Raw genomic sequence first — 18836 nt, 5'->3', positions numbered from 1 at the left:
CAGTTAGTTTTACTATATGTGATATCACTCTGCGCAATACTACATCCTTTAAAGAGCGCTCACCCAGGAACTGGAATCGCGTCAATTTAGAATCCTTATGCGAGACCCTGAACCATAAATTGCCAGCTAGCCCGGGCAATATAGATAAACTGGAGAAAGCAATCAATCAACGGGCAAATGAATGCTTTTAACATACATGCTCCTCTACAGAACCAAACATATTGTGTCAGGCGGCATGAAGCATCCAAATGGTTCACTGCTGACCTAAAATCTGCCTAACTCAGAACATGACAGGCAAAAAGGAAATGGCGAAACACCTACTCAACAGAATCTAGAGAACACTACTACACAAATCTTATGCACTACAAAAAAGCCATCTTTTACGCCACAAAGACGTTCTTCTCCAACAAAATACTAAATTCTAACAACAAAACTAAAGACATCTTCAACACAGTAAGGGAGCTAGCCAACCCAGATTGTGTAACACCCTTCCATCCTTGCCACACAGAAGTTATGTAATGACCTACATTTTTTTTTATAATAAATTTCTCAGAAAAAAAAAATCTGGATTCTATAGACTCTAATAATAGCAACGTGATGGAACCGCCTGGAATCAACAACACTCTCTCTATGGCCACTCTCTACTGCCGGAGCAGTGAACAGTTCTTGGAACTTCTTAAATAAAGTAAAATCAGGCTCCCCAAATGACATTTCTCCCCCTCACATATAAAACGCCATATGCTCAGTATTTCAAAAGCATATCCTCTCTCCATTGAACCTATTCCATAGCCAAGGGACAGTTTCCACAAGCCTTCAAAGAAGAAGCGGTAATCATCCCTCTACAGAAAAAAACAAGGGGTCGACCAGCAGAGGTTGGAAAACTATGGACCAATCTTATTTTTGCCACGCCTGGCCAAGGTAGACATAAGTGGCTAAACTTTTCAGCACCTTTATAGAAGACACTACATTTTTAGAACCACATCAGGCAGGTTTTTGCTCTTCCCACTTTACTGAATCTGTCATTCTATCCGTCATGGATGATCTTAAAGGAAAAGCTGATGTTGACTGCACTCAAGCCCTGATCCTCCTGGATCTGACGGCAGCGTTCGATACCATCAATCACGACATCTTGATGGAACGCCTTGCCGCGGCAGGTCTCAGAGGAGCTGCTCTAAAGTGGTTTCAATCCTTCTTAGTAAATCGTAAACAATCAGTGTAGCTCTCACCTTATAAATCAGACACTTGCAACCTCAATTGTGGAGTTCCCCAGGGTTTATCACTGTCTCTGCACCTTTTCAACGTATATATCCGACCAGTCATAATCACGCTCCGTCAGATGGGTGCACAGATCTATAACTATGCGGATGACATGCAGCTGATTTTCTCTAAAGATGAATGACTCCATAAACTCCAAGGAGTTCCTTAGGAATACTATGCTTCTTATCAGGAACTGGGTGAATAAAAATCAGCTAAAATTTAAATTCTGATAAAAACCGAAATCATTTTCCCCAACAATAAACTTCAGCATTGAACCCCCACTCATTGGCCCGAAGAATTAGGACCGGCACCTGCCCCTAAGACCTCGATTAAGAGCCTAGGCATTCACATTGCCTCTGAACTCACCATGAACTCGCAGATCGGGGCAGTTAGCTCTGCCTGCTTCTTCCAACTTAGGAAACTGCAAAAAATCAGAAGGTTTTTCAGCAATCAAATCATCATTGCCTTGATCCTATTCAAAACTGACTATGCCAATGCAATCTACCTAGGCCTCCAGCATAACCATATACACCGCATGCAGCTGATACAAAATCAGGCAGCAAGAATCATCTATCAACAAGGCAGACTCTGCCACGTTAAACCACTGCTGAAGGAGCTGCACTGGCTCCCTGTGGATCAGCAATCCATGTTTAAAACAGGTTGTATCCTGTTCAAAGCCATTCATAGTACGGGCCCTCAGTTCATTTCCAAAATAAATTCATAGATACTCCCCTACGTGCATGCTAAGATCCATGCACAAGAATCTACTAGTAGTACCCGGTTTCAGACGTAAATGCATGGGAGTTTCGCGCTTTTCTATTTAGGGACCCAAGTTCTGGAACGCCCAGCCCATGTCATTGAGAATAGAAACGGAGCATCTGCGTTTCAGCAAAAAGCTGAAGACCTGGCTTTTTCAGAAAACTTACAGTTAGACTTGGCTTTCTCTTACATTGTCTCCAAGGATGGAATAAGGCATTATTGAGCTCCAAGAAACCTGCTGGTGAACGTGCGCTCTACAAATTCTCAATAACATAACATGTTTACGGCTGGAGCAGGACGTAACTACACTGTTGACGCTTAAGGCAGCTAGCTCTGTTTAGTACCCCAGCTAGACACCATGGGCACTACAGTGTGTGCACAGCACGTTATTTGCTGCTCAGGCACTATAAGCTCCAGCGAAACCAATGTACAGATGAGCTTGGCTTCCGGTTTGCCTGGAAAAATGAACTGCTGAACAACTGTGTGAATTAAAGATATATATCACTGACAACATGCTTCAGGATAAAGCTACTAACACTTGACCAACTACATGAACAAGGTGGTACCGCCACAGCAGGGCAAGAGGCGGGGGTACACGCGGGTGGACGACGTTCACCCACTTTTTTCACAGTGTGGATGCCGTTCTCCCTGCCAAGAAGTTGGGCCCCACTGAAAAAGATGCTGAATTCGTTCCGGTGTTATTTCCAATCACCAGGACACTTTTAGCAGTGCCTGCACATTGTCATCTGCTTTCGACCACAACAACGTGCAGGCGGGGACAGGACGGGGCTCTCTTATTTCTGACTCCTGCTGGGCATAACAAATGTCGAATTTGAGATGTCATCTGGCCTCCTTTTGTTCGAGTCTCCTGGCTGGCAGCAGTCAGGAGCCTCACACCTCAAATGTACTCATGAGAGACCTGCTAAACATATATGTGAGGGCTTAAGCTGTGATGTCAATTCTTGTGATGCCATTTCCTGTGATGTCACACGCTGTGATGTCACACGCCGTGATGCCACTTGCATACTGATTAATTAGGTTAGTTCAACCACTTCTTTTTTTTTTAGGACTTGTTCCCGGCGTCACAGCTTTAGATGTGTTTGTATATTACAGAACACGACATGCACTGACGGATATTCTGAGTGATTCCACGAGTGAATACAACTCTCCTAGCTTATTTACATATGCTGTCCAAAATGAGAATCCTGAATGTATCATTACCCAACTGATTGTATGTATTAGCTAAAGAAGCAGGAACCCCGGAGGAATGCAAGAGTCGATAGGACTGGCAAGTAGACCTGCGCAATCAGACTGCAGATGCTTGGTAGTATTTCCCTAAATATCCGTCACAAGTTGATACACTTTAAATAGATTCAGAGATACTATTACACTCCTGCTAAACTGTTCCATTATGGACTTAAAGAATAACCTCAGAATATTCACTATAGATGCCATGCGGGTACGGCAGGCCTTATGTGTCTTGGGATTGTCCAGGCATACGAAATTAGTGGGATTTGATTGTAACAAAACTCAGCAAAATCATAGAAAGCAGAAGACCGCGTCGCGTCTTAAATGGTATACGTCCACTCGTTATTTGTTAGTTTTTGTAGTTACATAGTCTTTGGCTGTGATATGCCCCTTTTAAAATCGAGACTCCCTCGTGGCGCAGTCGTTCCGCATTTGACATGCAACCTGCATGTCAAATACTGAACTAACAAATAAAGAGTGGACGTATACCATTTAAGACGTGACGCGGTGTTCTGCTATAAAAAATATACCTAGGGACAAACAAATCCCCATGACAAGACTTGGACATGTTTATTTTACTGTTTGGTCATCCATGCAAATAATGATTGAAGCCTTGAAAAAGTTTCTATGAAACGAAACACGTGTTGGCTGCCGGTTCAATGCTTGAAAGGAGGATTGTCACATCAAGCTGCTTAATCCTGTTTATATTGTTACTGTGTTTTAACTTTGTAACTCAATATTCTGGCAATTATTCATATTAAATTGATACGGCAAGAACGATATTGATGTCCTGGTGGTATATTGAATTGATTTGCTTAAATAACTTTATGAATCAACATAAAATTGATTAGGAGTGCCAAGGTTTATTTCTGTTTCAGGACTGATTTGCTTACGGCTGGGTCCAAACTGGGCTGGCATAGTGAGCAAAAGAGTGGTGGATTAAACCCAGATCTGTTGAATGGGGTGAGTGGTTGAAAATTTCAGCACTCCATCTATCACCTTGTTGTGTTTGCTAGCTTAATTTTTAACCAATAGGACACAGGCTGTGTCACTAGCCAGTTTCTCTTCAGCAGTGAGTTCATATCACAAGGTGTGCTTCAAGGCTCTTCTGAGTTCCACTGTATTAAATATCTACATCACTCCACTGGCAGAGTTAGTGCGATCCTTCGGCCTGGGGATTATCTCATATGCAGACAATAGTCAGATAATCAGTACCATCTGTGAGAAGGTTTCAGCAACCCAAGTTATGTTTGGTGAATGGATTAGAGTTGTGGCAAGATGGTTGCATTGCCAACTGCCTCAGTTAAATTCTGACGAAACTGAGGTTCAAAAATAATTTTGGACTACTGAGTTGTGTCTGGCAGAATTAAGTGTCACCTTCTCCTCGCTGTCCCATCTTAGGAACCTGGGGGGAATTATTGTTGATAGTGATCTGTAATGACCACCCACGTTGGTAAATTAGTAGGGATCGCATTCTCTATCCTTAAAATGGGTTATAGAATATTCAGGGTTCTTCCTCTCAAAGCTCACAAAACTGTGAGTCGAACCCAGATGGTGTCCAGTCTGGATTATGAAAATGCAATTCAACTAGGCACCTTGGAGAATCTTCTTGTTTGCCATCAGGTAAACCAAAATGCCACAGCCAGACTGACTCTCAACCTTCCTAGAAACACACAAATGGGGACTTACATAAGGGCACTCCATTGGCCCCAAAGTCGCAAGAGGGCCTTTTTGTTAAGTCTCTTTGTCTGGGACACAGGACCCTCCATGGGAATGGTCCAGGATAGTTCACCAGACTATTGTGCCCTACCATCTGAATTGGAAGCTGCCTTCAGTCAATGCCAATTTTGGTGGTTCCGCTAATATGGTGAAGTCAGGTCAGTGGCTATGCCTTCTTCCTGTATGTTCCAAAAGCGTGGAACGTTATACCTATTTGCATCATAAAGGAGTATGGTTTCCCGCTTTTCAGAAGAAAGCTGAAGACCTGGCTGTTCAAATAGGTTTCTCTTTCTTTCCTTGATCCTGGGAAAAAATTTGCAGTCTAGTGTCAGGTAATCGAGACTCAAGGTATTAGTGGACGCTGCATATTTTTACAAAACGAAATAAATAAAATTGATGACACAAAATGAGGAACCTGTTTTGACTTAGACCTTGTTAAAATCATGGTGCTCAGGGCAATGGGGCACAGGTAGAGATTAATGACAATGTATAAATAAAGGTTCTTCTTAATAAAGTTATAATATTGTGGTTCTTATAGGTTCTTGAAGGCTTTAAGGGTTTCAAGTTGTTTGCAGAACGTTGTTGAATAGGACAGACGAGAAAGACGACACATTGCAGTATGGCACTGACTAAGGCCCTGGTACTTATTTGTTTACAAATTAAGAACTGGGTATGTGGGAAACATATGGGGCCCATGAGAAATGTTTAATTCAGGAGCAGGGTGACACAGAGCATCTGTATGCGGGACTTTCCAACCTACACTGACAGAAATCATGAAAAGTTTATTCAGGGCCTCGAATGTCATGCGTGAGATATACTGCGTGTATCGCATACTTCTATCAAATTTGCATTCACATAAAACTGTGGCAGGTACAAAGTGCACAAAGTCGCAGGTAAAGACGTAATGATGGAAAATTGGTCATGAACTTTGTACAAGGCATCTTTAAATGATTTCACAACAATCTTAGGCATTCCCGTCCCCCTGTCTTGACGCTGATATATCTAATCAGAAGGCGGTAGAGGAAGTTAAGTGACAGTGAAATCAAAAGGTCTTCACTTTATTGCAAAAATGCAAATACAATGGAGTATTTCTAAGTTCTGTAGATAATTTGTTACACAGCTGTGGTGCAAAGGACGAGAAAACAAACCATGAAGAAGAATGTTAGTGAAGGATCGAAGATATGTACTCAGAAAATACCACGTTAATTGTTTGTCATTGAATGTATGAAGTCGAAAGAAAAAAAAGCATTTTGAAGCTCATACAAGCTTTGACTGGCAGCCGAAGACATGATTTTGAAGTCTGAGTGGTGTGAAAAAAATCTGGAAGCATCTGTTACCAGTCTGAAGCTAAGTTTTAAATCAACTAGAGGCTGCTGGTCGGGAACAATTAGTACCTAACTATAGACCACTACTGTAGTCCAGTCTTTAGATGGCCTTGCAGAAACCATCAGTTCAGAAACAGATGAAAGAACAAGTGGGATTTTCCTTAAATAAAAGGTGCAGACAGACAGAACTTCTGCAACCTATCAAGTCTGCTTGTAAATCTTCCAGAATGTCATGTTGCTCAACGAGAGAGCATAGCAATGGAGCTACATGGGTTTCCAGAGCTTCGGCTAGTTCTGGAAGCAGCATACTTGTCAACCATACCAACATAGGTTTTTTTCGGTTGGCTGCACCACTGCTGCCTACCGATTTTTGACTGCCCTGCCACTGCTTTTTATGAGGTCAGAGAAAAGACCTTAGCATAACAGACCCTCTCGCGTTCCTTCCAATGCCGGGGTTAGGGCAGCCTCCCATTGTTGGGGCCCGGCTCCTCCACATCTTTTCTGTACTAGGTTTCTTTACTATGGAGCTCTCCAATTGGACTGTCCTGGGCATCACTCTCAGCAAGCCCCACACTGTAAGGCCTAAAGACAACAAAGTAACAACTTGATGTAGTGGATGAAGGGACGTTTTCATTCATGAGCACATGAAGGTTGGCTCCTTGTGCTGAGGTCCAGTGGTTTGCTGTTGCTTGCTATGTGTCTACTCTTTACAAACATCCACAGCGGCTTTTTGGAGAGAGTGTGAAAACTGTTGACCGAGTTCCTGATTGCTAAAAAGAACACAAGCCCCAGACAACAATGATCAACCCAGCCCGCTCCCTCCATCTCCTCAAGTAATCTCTGCCTTTCCAGTCTCTCTTTCCTCTCTGTTCGCTTTCAATCTACCTTCCCTCGCCCTTCCCCCTTTCTCGCTCTTTTAAAGCCTCACTGTGCATGCTGCAATTAATATCGGGGGGCAGGGGAAAGTGACAAAGGTACCAGGAGTGGCCATGGGCTTTCAAAACCAGCCTGTAGGAGCTCTAGCCCACCGAGGGAAGGCCCAGTGGAATAAAAGGCCTGCCCTGCCTCGATCAAAACACATTTTATTAGAAAGCAAGTCTTGAAGCTGGTTTTGGTGAGCTTGCTGAAAGAAAATGAAGCCATTCTCCTTCACTACTGGATATATCATAAGGAACATCTTGTCCATTTATCAAAGGTTATGCACTCTACTTTTGATCTGTTGTAGGTCGTATGTCAAGTGTGACCTTTGTGATCATGGCCAGGTTAAATGTCATGCAACGTCATTTCCTAGCCTATTTGAGTCAAAAAACATCCCACCTCTTGTTGGTCATAGAATGCGGACAAGTCTGTATTAAGGCAATGGTGCAGTATTTTGGATATCACTAGGAGGAAGACCGCACATTGCAATGCCCGGTTACTCACGGGTAATATTCAGTGGTCTTCCCGTCCCATTCCTTAACAGTGAGCAGCTAGTCTGCTCCCCAAAAACCTAAAACCTAGCAAAGCTTTTACTTTCCCCAATATGGCCCCACCAATCCGGTGAGGATAAAGGGGGAAGTGCACAACATCACATCCTGAGAATACTAAGAGAAACCCAGAAACAAAAAAACAATCACCACAAACAAAACCCCAGGGAGGGAGGGAAGGGCACAGGAATGGGACGGGAAGACCAGGACTCGGAGTAATGAATATTACCGGTGAGCATTACCTCCTCATCCTGTCTTCCCGTCCCATTCCTTAACAGTGACACCATACCCAAGCACACAGAGATTGTAAGAAGAAAAAAAAGACAAAGTGTCAAACAGGTCAATCCAACAAACGAAAGCAGTACAAACATAAACCATGTACCGCAGACAAAACATGAGCGCCAAAGGCAGTCGAGGCCGCCATCCCCAAATGAAGACGACAACGGAAAACAAAGGAAAGGGGAGAAGCCCACGTGGCAGCACCAGAAAGCCACACAAGGAGGTATCCCTGAACAGGGCCCAGGAGGAGGAGACACCCCAGTCGTACAAGCTCCGGACCGAAGAAGGTAGAGGACAGTGCGGGACCCGTAGGCCAAAACAACAGCACCCTCAACCCAACGCGCCAAGGCGGACAAGGAAGGACGAATACCCTTCCCAGAGAGGCCGTAGGCGACATACAAGGAAACAACCGTCCGTAAACCACAGATCCCATCCAAAGGGATGCGGAGAGCCCTCAGCACACCCAAAGAACGGAGAATCACCTCCTCCGGGGAGGAAGGGTCCGGATAAAAGACATAGGTGCAATATCCTCCTGACAGTCGAAAGAAGACAAAACCTTGGGCAGAAAAAACTGACCAGGACAGAGAATGACCGTGCCAGAGCAGAAACGCAAAAAACGGGAGAGGGGGGGGGGGGGGGGGGAGAGACGTGAAAGCACCAAGCATGCCAACCCGCCGCCCAGAAGGATAGGCCACCAGAAAAAGAACCTTAGCAGAAATGAACCAAAGGACCACCAAGACAGGACGCTCAAAAACGGGGGCCCGACAAGACCTGGAGGACCAGAGGAAGAACCGAGGCCAGTCACAGGAAAGTTAGAGACAGGTCGCCAAACGAAAAAAACTCCACGAGAGGCGAGCCACCAAAGGGGAGACAGAAGACACAGAGGAACCCCGAAAAGCCAGAATCGCAGTCCATTGTGCCCGGAGCGTGGAAACAGCGATCCCCAGGACAAAACCAGCCGGCATGAAGCCCAGCACCAGCACAGCCCCACAGGAGGAGGAAGACAGACCCTTCCCAAGGCACCAGAAGGAGAGGGTCGTCCAAAGACGGCTGCAGGACTCCAAGGCAGAAGGGCGCCTAGACAACCGGATGCAGTGGGGAACCACAACAGAACAACCCTGACCCAACAAACTCAACCTTACCAAGTGCCAGACCTCCAGGGAGGACACGCGGAGAAGAGGAGCCCGCAGACAGAAGGGACACAGGGGGAACTGCCAATGGGGGCACACAGTCAAAAGACAGAAGAAGGGGAAACCAAGGCCGACTGGACCACTCGGAACCACCAGAAGAACCACAGCCCGGACCAATCGAATCTCCCGGAGGACCCGGGGGATCAAAGCAAACGGCGGGAAGGCAAACAGGAGGCCCAGAGACCACTGAATGGAGAAAGCGTTGATCGACAAGGCCAGCTGAGAGGGGACGAGGCTGCCAAACTGAAGAAGAAGGGCCGACCCCCATTGAGGCAAACAGAACCAGCCAGGGAAGGCGGAACCGGAGGACAACCTGATTGAACAGAAGAGGAGACAGACACACTGTCACAGAGGATGGGAACATCCGGCCCAGAGAGCCTGCAGGCTCATCCACCGACCCCGGAAGGCAGACAGCCATCAGAGAGAAGAGAGTCAGCTCGGCCCAAAGACCGAACACCCCGGAAAGGAGAAACAGACATCAGCACATGCCCCCAGATGATAAACAGAAGCCCGAACAACCTGGACGCTGGGCTGAACAGAGACAGCGCCGACCAGAAGGAGAGGAGCAATCCACAGCAGAGCCAACCAACCTGCCCGAAGCTCCCTCCAGACCGAGGACTGGAGAGACACGAATCGGGACCACTGACTCTGAGCCGTGGATGCACCCAAGACTGCACCCCGGCACTTGCATCGGACAACCACCAATGGAGAGCAGCCCAAATACCCAGCGGGACAGGAAGGAAGAGCGCCGGAGGAATGTATGATAGTACAACGCGATCATTTTGATCGCGGTACTTTACATTGCGGATTTTACAACGACTTGTGTTGGAGGTCGCGGATTGAGGATTATTATAATTTTCTATTCTAACACTAGTCCACGTAACAGCAGGGAAGGTGTTGGAATAGAAAATTACAATATTCCTTAACCAACAGCGCCATCCAGCGCAACTTGTGTTGTAATGGCAGCGTGGTAAAGGTCGTGCGGTGTAAACACCGCGTTGTAAATGACGTTTCCCGCGCCAGAGTCCCGAGAGGCAGGAGCCCGGAGGGACAGGAAGAAGAGCGCCGGAGCCCCGAGAGGCAGGAGCCCAGCGGGCCAGGACGCAAAACAGTAGGGGATACAAATGCAGACAGGCCCAAGCGAGGAGTTGCAGAGCGGAAGCCATCTCCCCCGGACACCTCAACCAGAGCCAGTCAGAAACCTGGGACTGGGACAGAAGCCATGAAAGGGCATGAAACAAAGCCAAAAAGGAACATCATCCCCAGAGCCATACTGAAGAGAGCCCCTAAGAACTCCAGAGTCCGGGAGGGCAGCAGGGAGGACTGCCCGAGAATGAAGTGAAAACTTCTGGCGCTGAAGAGAGGCCGAAAGGAGGCGCCCGGAACTGAAAGATCTGGGAGTCGACAGAAAAACAGAGACACCGCCGAACCCCAGGACGTGCAGAGAGGCCCCAGCAGGGCCAGCAAAGCAAGGAAAAACCCAGGCAACACCAGATGCAGGATAGGCAGCAAAGTCACCACTTTGAAAGCATGTCTGGAAACGAAAAGAGAGACCAGACCCCCTGCGGAACCAAAACAGGGCGCAGGACCGCCGAAGCCTCCCCGTAGACCAGGAAGAGGACAAAACAAACCCAGCCTTGCAGCAGAGGAGGGACTTCCACAACAGCCGTACATCCCAACAGAAGGCGCACAACCGCCGGCAAAGCCAGCAGTGCCAGAGGGTGACGAGGCAGAGGAGTTTCCCGGAGGCCAGGAGAGAAAAACCCGACCCTAGAATCGGCCAACACAGTCAGCACCGCCCAGGCATCCAGAAGAGGCAACCACTGACGTGCAAAAAAGCGAAGGCGACCCCCAATTGGAAAAGGCAGACAGTCATTGCACTGGAGAAGGAGTTGAGGCAGAACCACCGGCCTGGGCCTGGGACCAGGCAAGAAGCAGCCGCAGTGTCACACAAAGTGTCAAAAGAAACGTCCAACAAAAAGCGCACCTGCAGTTCCAAGAGGTCCAAGAGAGAGGAGGCACCCTCCCCGGCTTGCAAAAGAAGAGCCAGGGCCTGGAAATCCAGCAGCAGGGACAGGACCAAGCAGCAGGATTAGGACATCGCCCTGGGAGCAACGTATGGAAGCAGCGTAGGAACACCCCACCGCTCCCACCATCCGCCGAACAACAGCGGCAGAAGGAAGGGCATCACCAGACAGACGCATGAACCCCAATCCTGTGAGAAGCGTTGCCACCAAAGGCACAAGACTTGCTACTGAGCGACAGCACAGTGGACCTAATAAGCGAGGGAAGATGGATTACTCCACACCCAACCTTGCATGAAGAAGCCTCGTGCGCACAGCGCCATGCCAATGAAGGACCCAGGAGCCTGCTGGGGACAGTGAGAAAAAGAGGCATCCGGCACAGGAGGAGCGAAATCCAAATCGCCATGCACATGGTCAAGCAAAGCAGAGAGCTCAGCATCCCGAACAAAGTGACCATGCAGACAACACCCACAGCGACAGCCGAAGGGACATGCAGAACAAGAGACCCACGAAGCACTCAGACAGGAGGGCCAGCCGCATCCCGGGCCCAGAAAGCAGCAGCAATCGCCCTAACATAAAGAGGCACAACCAAACCAGGAGCAGCAGAGCCATAAGCACCAAGAAAGAGCCTATATCACCTGGTATTTCCAGGAGGTCCCCCTTCCAGCTACTAACCAGGCCTGACCTTGCTGAATGTCTGAAAGCATACAAAATCAGGTGTTCACGGGCTGGGTGGGCCATAGACCCCACGCAACCAGGAAAAAGGCGTAAGCACAAAAAGCGCAGCCTGCCCAAAACCCCCCTAAGGGAGGCAGGAAACCCAACAGGACGCTGTGCGCCCCAGGGGAACAACAGAGGACCCGCGCCCACTAAAGCAGGGTGAGACTGGACCATCAGCAGAGAAGTGGCCGCTAAAGCAGACCGTGTACATGCATAGCAAAGAAAAGCAAGCGTCAGCTCCTCGCCGAACTGTACGTGCAACAAAATGGAGTATGAAAAAATCACACAGCTGTGCCAGATGAGGCACAACCCCGGCATGACTCAGTGCAAGTACCGCTGTATAAGCACAGCGAGGCAGTCGGAATGGAACACTAAACCTCGAGTCTAAGCGTCCAAGACCACAGTAAGCCACAGTAACTCTCACCAAAAGCCCCACAGGGGAAAGTGAGGGGAAAACGTCTGTTGAAAGACCAGGGATTGAACACCCAAACTGCAGCATAAGAGTCAAAGACCCTAACCAGCAGCCCAGAGTGACCCATTACAGCACAAGGCAACCCCAACAGGGAAACCAAAACCCAGCCGAAGCAAGAGGAACTGGCACAAGAGTGGGCCACGCAAAGCGGCAGTGCAGAGAAAGGAACATTTCCTACTCATGTAACTGAGCACACAACGCCATGAACATGCAAAGTAAAAAGAAAAGCGGCCGCTCCAGCAGGCCTCCATCGAAAAGCACAAAACATGGAGAAACAGTACTCACCCGACCAACAGCTCAGCTAGGCAAAAGGAAACTAACAGTCAGAAAAAAAAGGAACAGGATGTGATGTTGTGCACTTCCCCCTTTATCCTCGCCGGATTGGTGGCGCCATATTGGGGAAGTGCTGAAAAGCTCTGCTAGGTTTTAGGTTTCTGGGGAGCAGACTAGCTGCTCACTCTTAAGGAATGGGACGGGAAGCCAGGTTAAAGAGGTAATGACTGTGAAGAGTTCAGACGTCACTTCTACGCACAAGAAAAGAAAACATGCAAAGAATGAAAGCAAGTAGATAGACATGAAGAATCGATCCGTTTAAAAGACGACCACTCAACTGAATACTGTATGGGTGGGACCACGTTTGTACTACATGGACGCGTAATGCTAGACCTCTCCTTGAGCGCTGTTATCATACTACATATGTGTATGGTTATGTTATTTTGAAAACCACATTTGTTCATTTTTTACCCTCTTTAATGCATCTGACGGCCCCCGGCAGTCCGACGTCAAGCTGGTCATGTGCGTCAGGCGGCCGGGGGCCGTCAGAACTGCGCAAGCATCAAATTCCGCCGTACTGCGGGCGAATTTGCACCGCGTCAAAGAGGTTATACCTGTCCTGTAACTGTGAAACTGAATAAAATTTGTTAAAAAAAAAAAAGAAGAATGAAAGCAAGTAGATAAAAATCACAAAACGTTAGGCAAGCAGAAAAGTTTAGTTATGACAGAAAACTTTATTTACCATGTCAATCTTTCTAACTTGTTTACAAAGTTCTCTTGTACGTTATCCCACACGGCCCCTGAGTGAATCATGTTTGCCTTCCAGCCATTACGCTTTTTATCACCTTATGGCCTGCACCTTTGATTATTGAATGCTTTTTAGGGCTCGGGCCTACGTCACACACTGCGAAGCAGTGTGGGCGGAGCAGAGTCCTATAATCAGGGTCTCCTAAAAGCTACCCAAACATTCCTGAATGCTCGTGATTTTTTGTGTTCGTTTTTTGCCATCTGCATGGCAATTGGGCTTCGCATGCCTGTCTTTTTAGAAGACAGAACGCAATAGGCCATAGGCTGTAGAGTTGCTCCACTTCCTGCATATTCCGTGCGGACACGAGCAGCAGAAAGGCATATATCATCAATTACCAGCTGTCAGGGGCCGTGGTAATTGAAGCCAGATGCTGGGAGCGCCTTCAGCACTCTCCAGTTACTTTTTTTTCAGCTCTGTGTGCGCGCATGCTGGCTCCCTGCCAAAGCTTGTGTGTCTAGTTTAACAGATGTTTTCATTCTATTTTTTTATTCTGGAACATTATTGTGCATACTGTTATAATGCATTTGTAGAGTCAAATTACACTTTGTGTGTGTGTGTGTGTGTGTGTGTGTGTCTCTGTGTGTCTGTGTGATGTGTGTGTGTGTGTGTCTGTGTGTGTGTGTCTGTGTGTGTGTGTCTGTGTGTGTGTCTGTGTGTGTGTCTGTGTGTGTGTGTCTGTGTGTGTGTGTCTGTGTGTGTGTGTCTGTGTGTGTGTGTCTGTGTGTGTGTGTCTGTGTGTGTGTGTCTGTGTGTGTGTGTCTGTGTGTGTGTGTCTGTGTGTGTGTCTGTGTGTGTGTCTGTTGATTAGCCCAAGATGACATGACTGTATGAAACCGAAAACGAAGACTTTGTTTTCATGAGTTTATATATATATCAAGTTGAACGTATGATGATTGCATATGTATTATTCTCTGGATAGCCAAAATGTATTGTAATAAGTAGTCTTAGAAAAAGCTGGAATGAGTATGGTAAAAGACTAATTATCAAAGGATATCTTGTATGCCTATTACTTTCACAATCTAAGTCCATGTAAACATAGGATAGCGCCAACCGTGATCATGGCCTGTTTTTGAGTGCAGAATCAGAGTGCAAAATCAGAGTGTAGATTCAGAGTGTAGATTCAGAGTGTAGATTCAGAGTGTAGATTCAGAGTGTAGATTCAGAGTGTAGATTCAGAGTGTAGATTCAGAGTGTAGATTCAGAGTGTAGATTCAGAGTGCAGAGTGCAGACTCAGAGTGCAGAGTGCAGATTTAGAGTGCAGAGTGCAGATTAGAGTGCAGAGTGCAGATTCAGAGTGCAGATGCAGAGTGCAGATTCAGAGTGCAGATGCAGAGTGCAGATTTAGAGTGTACATTTAGAGTGCAGATTTAGAGTGCAGAGTGCAGATTTAGAGTGCAGATTCAGAGTGCAGATTCAGAGTGCAGATTCAGAGTGTAGAGTGCAGATTCAGAGTGTAGAGTGCAGATTCAGAGTGCAGAGTGCAGATTCAGAGTGCAGAGTGCAGATTCAGAGCAGAGTGCAGGTGCAGAGTCAGAGTGCAGAGTCAGAGTGCAGAGTCAGAGTGCAGAGTCAGAGTGCAGAGTCAGAGTGCAGAGTCAGAGTGCAGAGTCAGAGTGCAGATTCAGAGTGCAGATTCAGAGTGTAGAGTGCAGATTCAGAGTGTAGAGTGCAGATTCAGAGTGTAGAGTGCAGATTCAGAGTGTAGAGTGCAGATTCAGAGTGTAGAGTGCAGATTCAGAGTGTAGAGTGCAGATTCAGAGTGCAGATTCAGAGTGCAGATTCAGAGTGCAGATTCAGAGTGCAGATTCAGAGTGCAGAGTGCAGATTCAGAGTGCAGAGTGCAGATTCAGAGTGCAGAGTGCAGAGTCAGAGCAGAGTGCAGGTGCAGAGTGCAGGTGCAGAGTCAGAGTGCAGAGTCAGAGTGCAGAGTCAGAGTGCAGAGTCAGAGTGCAGAGTCAGAGTGCAGATTCAGAGTGCAGATTCAGAGTGCAGATTCAGAGTGCAGATTCAGAGTGCAGATTCAGAGTGCAGATTCAGAGTGCAGAGTGCAGATTCAGAGTGCAGAGTGCAGATTCAGAGTGCAGAGTGCAGAGTCAGAGCAGAGTGCAGGTGCAGAGTGCAGGTGCAGAGTCAGAGTGCAGAGTCAGAGTGCAGAGTCAGAGTGCAGAGTCAGAGTGCAGAGTCAGAGTGCAGATTCAGAGTGCAGATTCAGAGTGCAGATTCAGAGTGCAGATTCAGAGTGCAGATTCAGAGTGCAGATTCAGAGTGCAGATTCAGAGTGCAGATGCAGAGTGCAGATTCAGAGTGCAGAGTGCAGATTCAGAGTGCAGATGCAGAGTGCAGATTCAGAGTGCAGGAGTGCAGATTCAGAGTGCAGAGTGCTGATTCAGAGTGCTGATTCAGAGTGCAGATTCAGAGTGCAGAGTGAGAATGAGTGCAGCAGAGTGAGTGCTGCAGAGTGAGTGAGTGCTGCAGAGTGAGAGTGAGTGCTGCAGAGTGAGAGTGAGTGCTGCAGAGTGAGAGTGAGTGCATGTAGAGTATGAGTGAGTGCTGCAGAGTTTGAGGGAGTGCAGAGTTTATGGTTTGCAGCTGAGTGCTGCAGAGTGAGAGTGAGTGCTGCAGAGTGAGAGTGAGTGCTGCAGAGTGAGAGTGAGTGCTGCAGAGTGAGAGTGAGTGCTGCAGAGTGAGTGCTGCAGAGTGTGAGTGAGTGCAGAGTGAGTGCAGAGTGAGAGTGAGTGCAGAGTGAGAGTGAGTGCAGAATGAGTGCAGAGTGAGAGCAGAGTGAGAGTGAGTGCAGAGTTAATGCAGAATGAGTGCAGAGTGAGTGAGTGCAGAGTGAGTGCAGAGTGTGAGTGAGTGCAGAATGAGTGCAGAATAAGTGCAGAGTGAGAGTGAGTGCATAATAACTGCAGAGTGAGTGCAGACTGAGTGCAGAATGACTGCAGAGTGAGAGTGAGTGCGCAGGATAAAACCACACACATAAAACCACACACCTAAAACCACATACATAAAACCACACACATAAGACTACACACATAAGACCACACACACACACCACTCTCAACACCACACACACACACCACCTCACACTCACCACCACACACTCACCACCACACACGCAACCACACACACACCACCAGCCGTCACTGCACACTTTCACCGGGCACAAACACCATCAGCTGTCAGTGCAGGCTTCCACTAGGCACACAACACCAGACATCAGTGCACGCTTTTACCAGGCACACACACCTCCAGCCGTCTGTGCACGCTTTCACCAGGCACACACACCACCAGCCATCAGTGCACGCTTCCACCAAGCACACACACCACCAGCCATCAGTGCACGCTTCCACCAAGCACACACACCACCAGCCATCAGTGCACAATTTCTACAGGCACACACACACCACCAGCCATCAGTGCACACATCAATTGTTAACGCATCCACAATTAACTATTGTAGCAATCGCAGTATGGTGCACTTTACTTTTAAACATATTCATCTAAAGGGCAGCATGCCACTATTGCTACAATTCCAATCCAACCCACATAATTCCACTACACACCACATGCATACACTCCATAACACATGGCTAAAAGACATTGCCATTTACAATGCTATTAGCTCTAACTCAAATAAATCCGAGACCTATTGCATTTCTAATGCTTGTTTTCTTTTTTTGCAGTTTTATATAGTGCGAACTCGACCCGAAGGTATTAGTGCGCTCTAAATGAGCACCAGTTACATTACACAAGGGCACATACATTTTTTTGGTAGGCACAGGGATATTAAATGATTTGCCCAGAATCACAGGATCGTGAGCCGACAACGAGACTCAAACCTGTTTGTCCAGCTCTCGCCGTTACACCGCATCTTCAATATTTATGTTAAAACCACCTTTTTGTCTTTTTGATATTTTTTATGACTTTATAAAGTTCAGTCTTTTCTGAATACATTAAAGTCTCTCGTGCACTTTATAATTCATTCACATGTGCAACTAACACATTATGCGAGTTGCCATACTGCGTCTATATTGTCTTACATGCTGCTCCTTTGATTAGTTGACACTTAGCCTCAATGTTATTTTTTAACTATTTTTTAGTTTATTTGATATTTTTATATGTTTGTAATGCCCAGCCTTTTGAAGGTATTGAGGTCTCTTGTGCACTTCATAATTAGTTTCAAAAGCTCCAAACACTTTACGTAAATTGTAATTGTTTTAACTAATTGTACAATATGCGTTATTTAATCGCCTTGCTTTTCTGGTGTTTGCTATGGAAACTGATAGTACTTAAATTTATTTATAATATACAAAAAAATGTGGTCGGTCTAAAAAGGGGAAAAGAAAGTATGATGTTATGGTTACGAGTGTCATTGGCTGAATACGTCAAGTAGTGAGATCTGGAAATACCAGCAGGAGGCGCTCCAGGTCATATCATTTGCTAATGCTGCTGACAAAATTAGATGTAGTCTTCCAATAACTAAGCCAGCCTCTAACTCTAATTCTGAGAATAGTTCGTGGATTCTCTTCCGGCATTCAAGGTTTAAGGTTCTCACCTCTGCGCTTCAGCAGCAGAGCTGCCACCGAACTGTCCACCCCGCCGGACATGGCGCACACCACCCGTCGCGCTGCCTGCATCTTTTCCTGTCCCGCACCACCCGACTTAAGTCACACTTAGTTTAGATCAAAAGCTAGGCAGCAAGTAACCTAGTGTAATAGACACTCGCAGCCCACACTTACGATTGTATATTTCCGCGCTGACGTCTAAACCGGGTGTAGCGACATGTGTGAATCTGGGCGGCCATATTTGATTAGTCTGTTTTTTTCTTAATTTTCGAAAGATACATGGAGGCACCGGCAACTTTTGAAGACTTGCACCAGGATCTATGACTTTGTACGAAGTGAAGCACATTTTCCGATAAATACAATCAACCAGGCTCGTGTCTTTGTGTGTAATTTTATAGACTTATGACAAATAAAATGCGCATGTTAATGCATGGTAAGCTGTAAATTAGAATATATATTCGTTCCGTATTTTGTAACTGAGGTTCTGTTTTTTGATTTAGCTTTGTTGTGCTGAGATTTAAATATCTGTTTCGTTAAATGTGAAAACGAGGAAGTCAAATGCAGTCTGTCTAAGCACGTGTCCTCTTCAGACAGCACGTTTAGTCCCACTTTCCTTTCCATTACTCGGGACTCAGCTAAGGTCAAGCAGTATTACGTTCCAGATTATCAAGGGACACATGAAATGTGCTGCTCCTGCAATACATAAATGCTGGGTGCTAAATTCTTT

General features: G+C 46.7%; 1 protein-coding gene across 1 annotated transcript in view; it reads right to left on the bottom strand.

Moving 5' to 3' along the window:
• Positions 1-18243, bottom strand: part of TRMU (tRNA mitochondrial 2-thiouridylase) — a 115638-nt gene extending 97395 nt beyond the window's left edge. Inside the window, exon 1 of the mRNA XM_086967264.1 lies at positions 18100-18243. Within this exon, the coding sequence (XP_086823390.1) occupies positions 18100-18181 (82 nt within the window). The 5' untranslated portion in view covers positions 18182-18243. The remainder of the gene's footprint in view (positions 1-18099) is intronic.
• Positions 18244-18836: the final 593 nt, after the last annotated feature.

The sequence above is a fragment of the Lissotriton vulgaris genome, chromosome 1_1 (assembly GCF_964263255.1).
Source record: "Lissotriton vulgaris chromosome 1_1, aLisVul1.2, whole genome shotgun sequence".
Lineage (NCBI taxonomy): Eukaryota > Metazoa > Chordata > Amphibia > Caudata > Salamandridae > Lissotriton > Lissotriton vulgaris.
The sequence above is the reverse complement of the archived record's forward strand: the minus strand, read 5'-3'. Positions and strand labels throughout refer to the sequence as shown.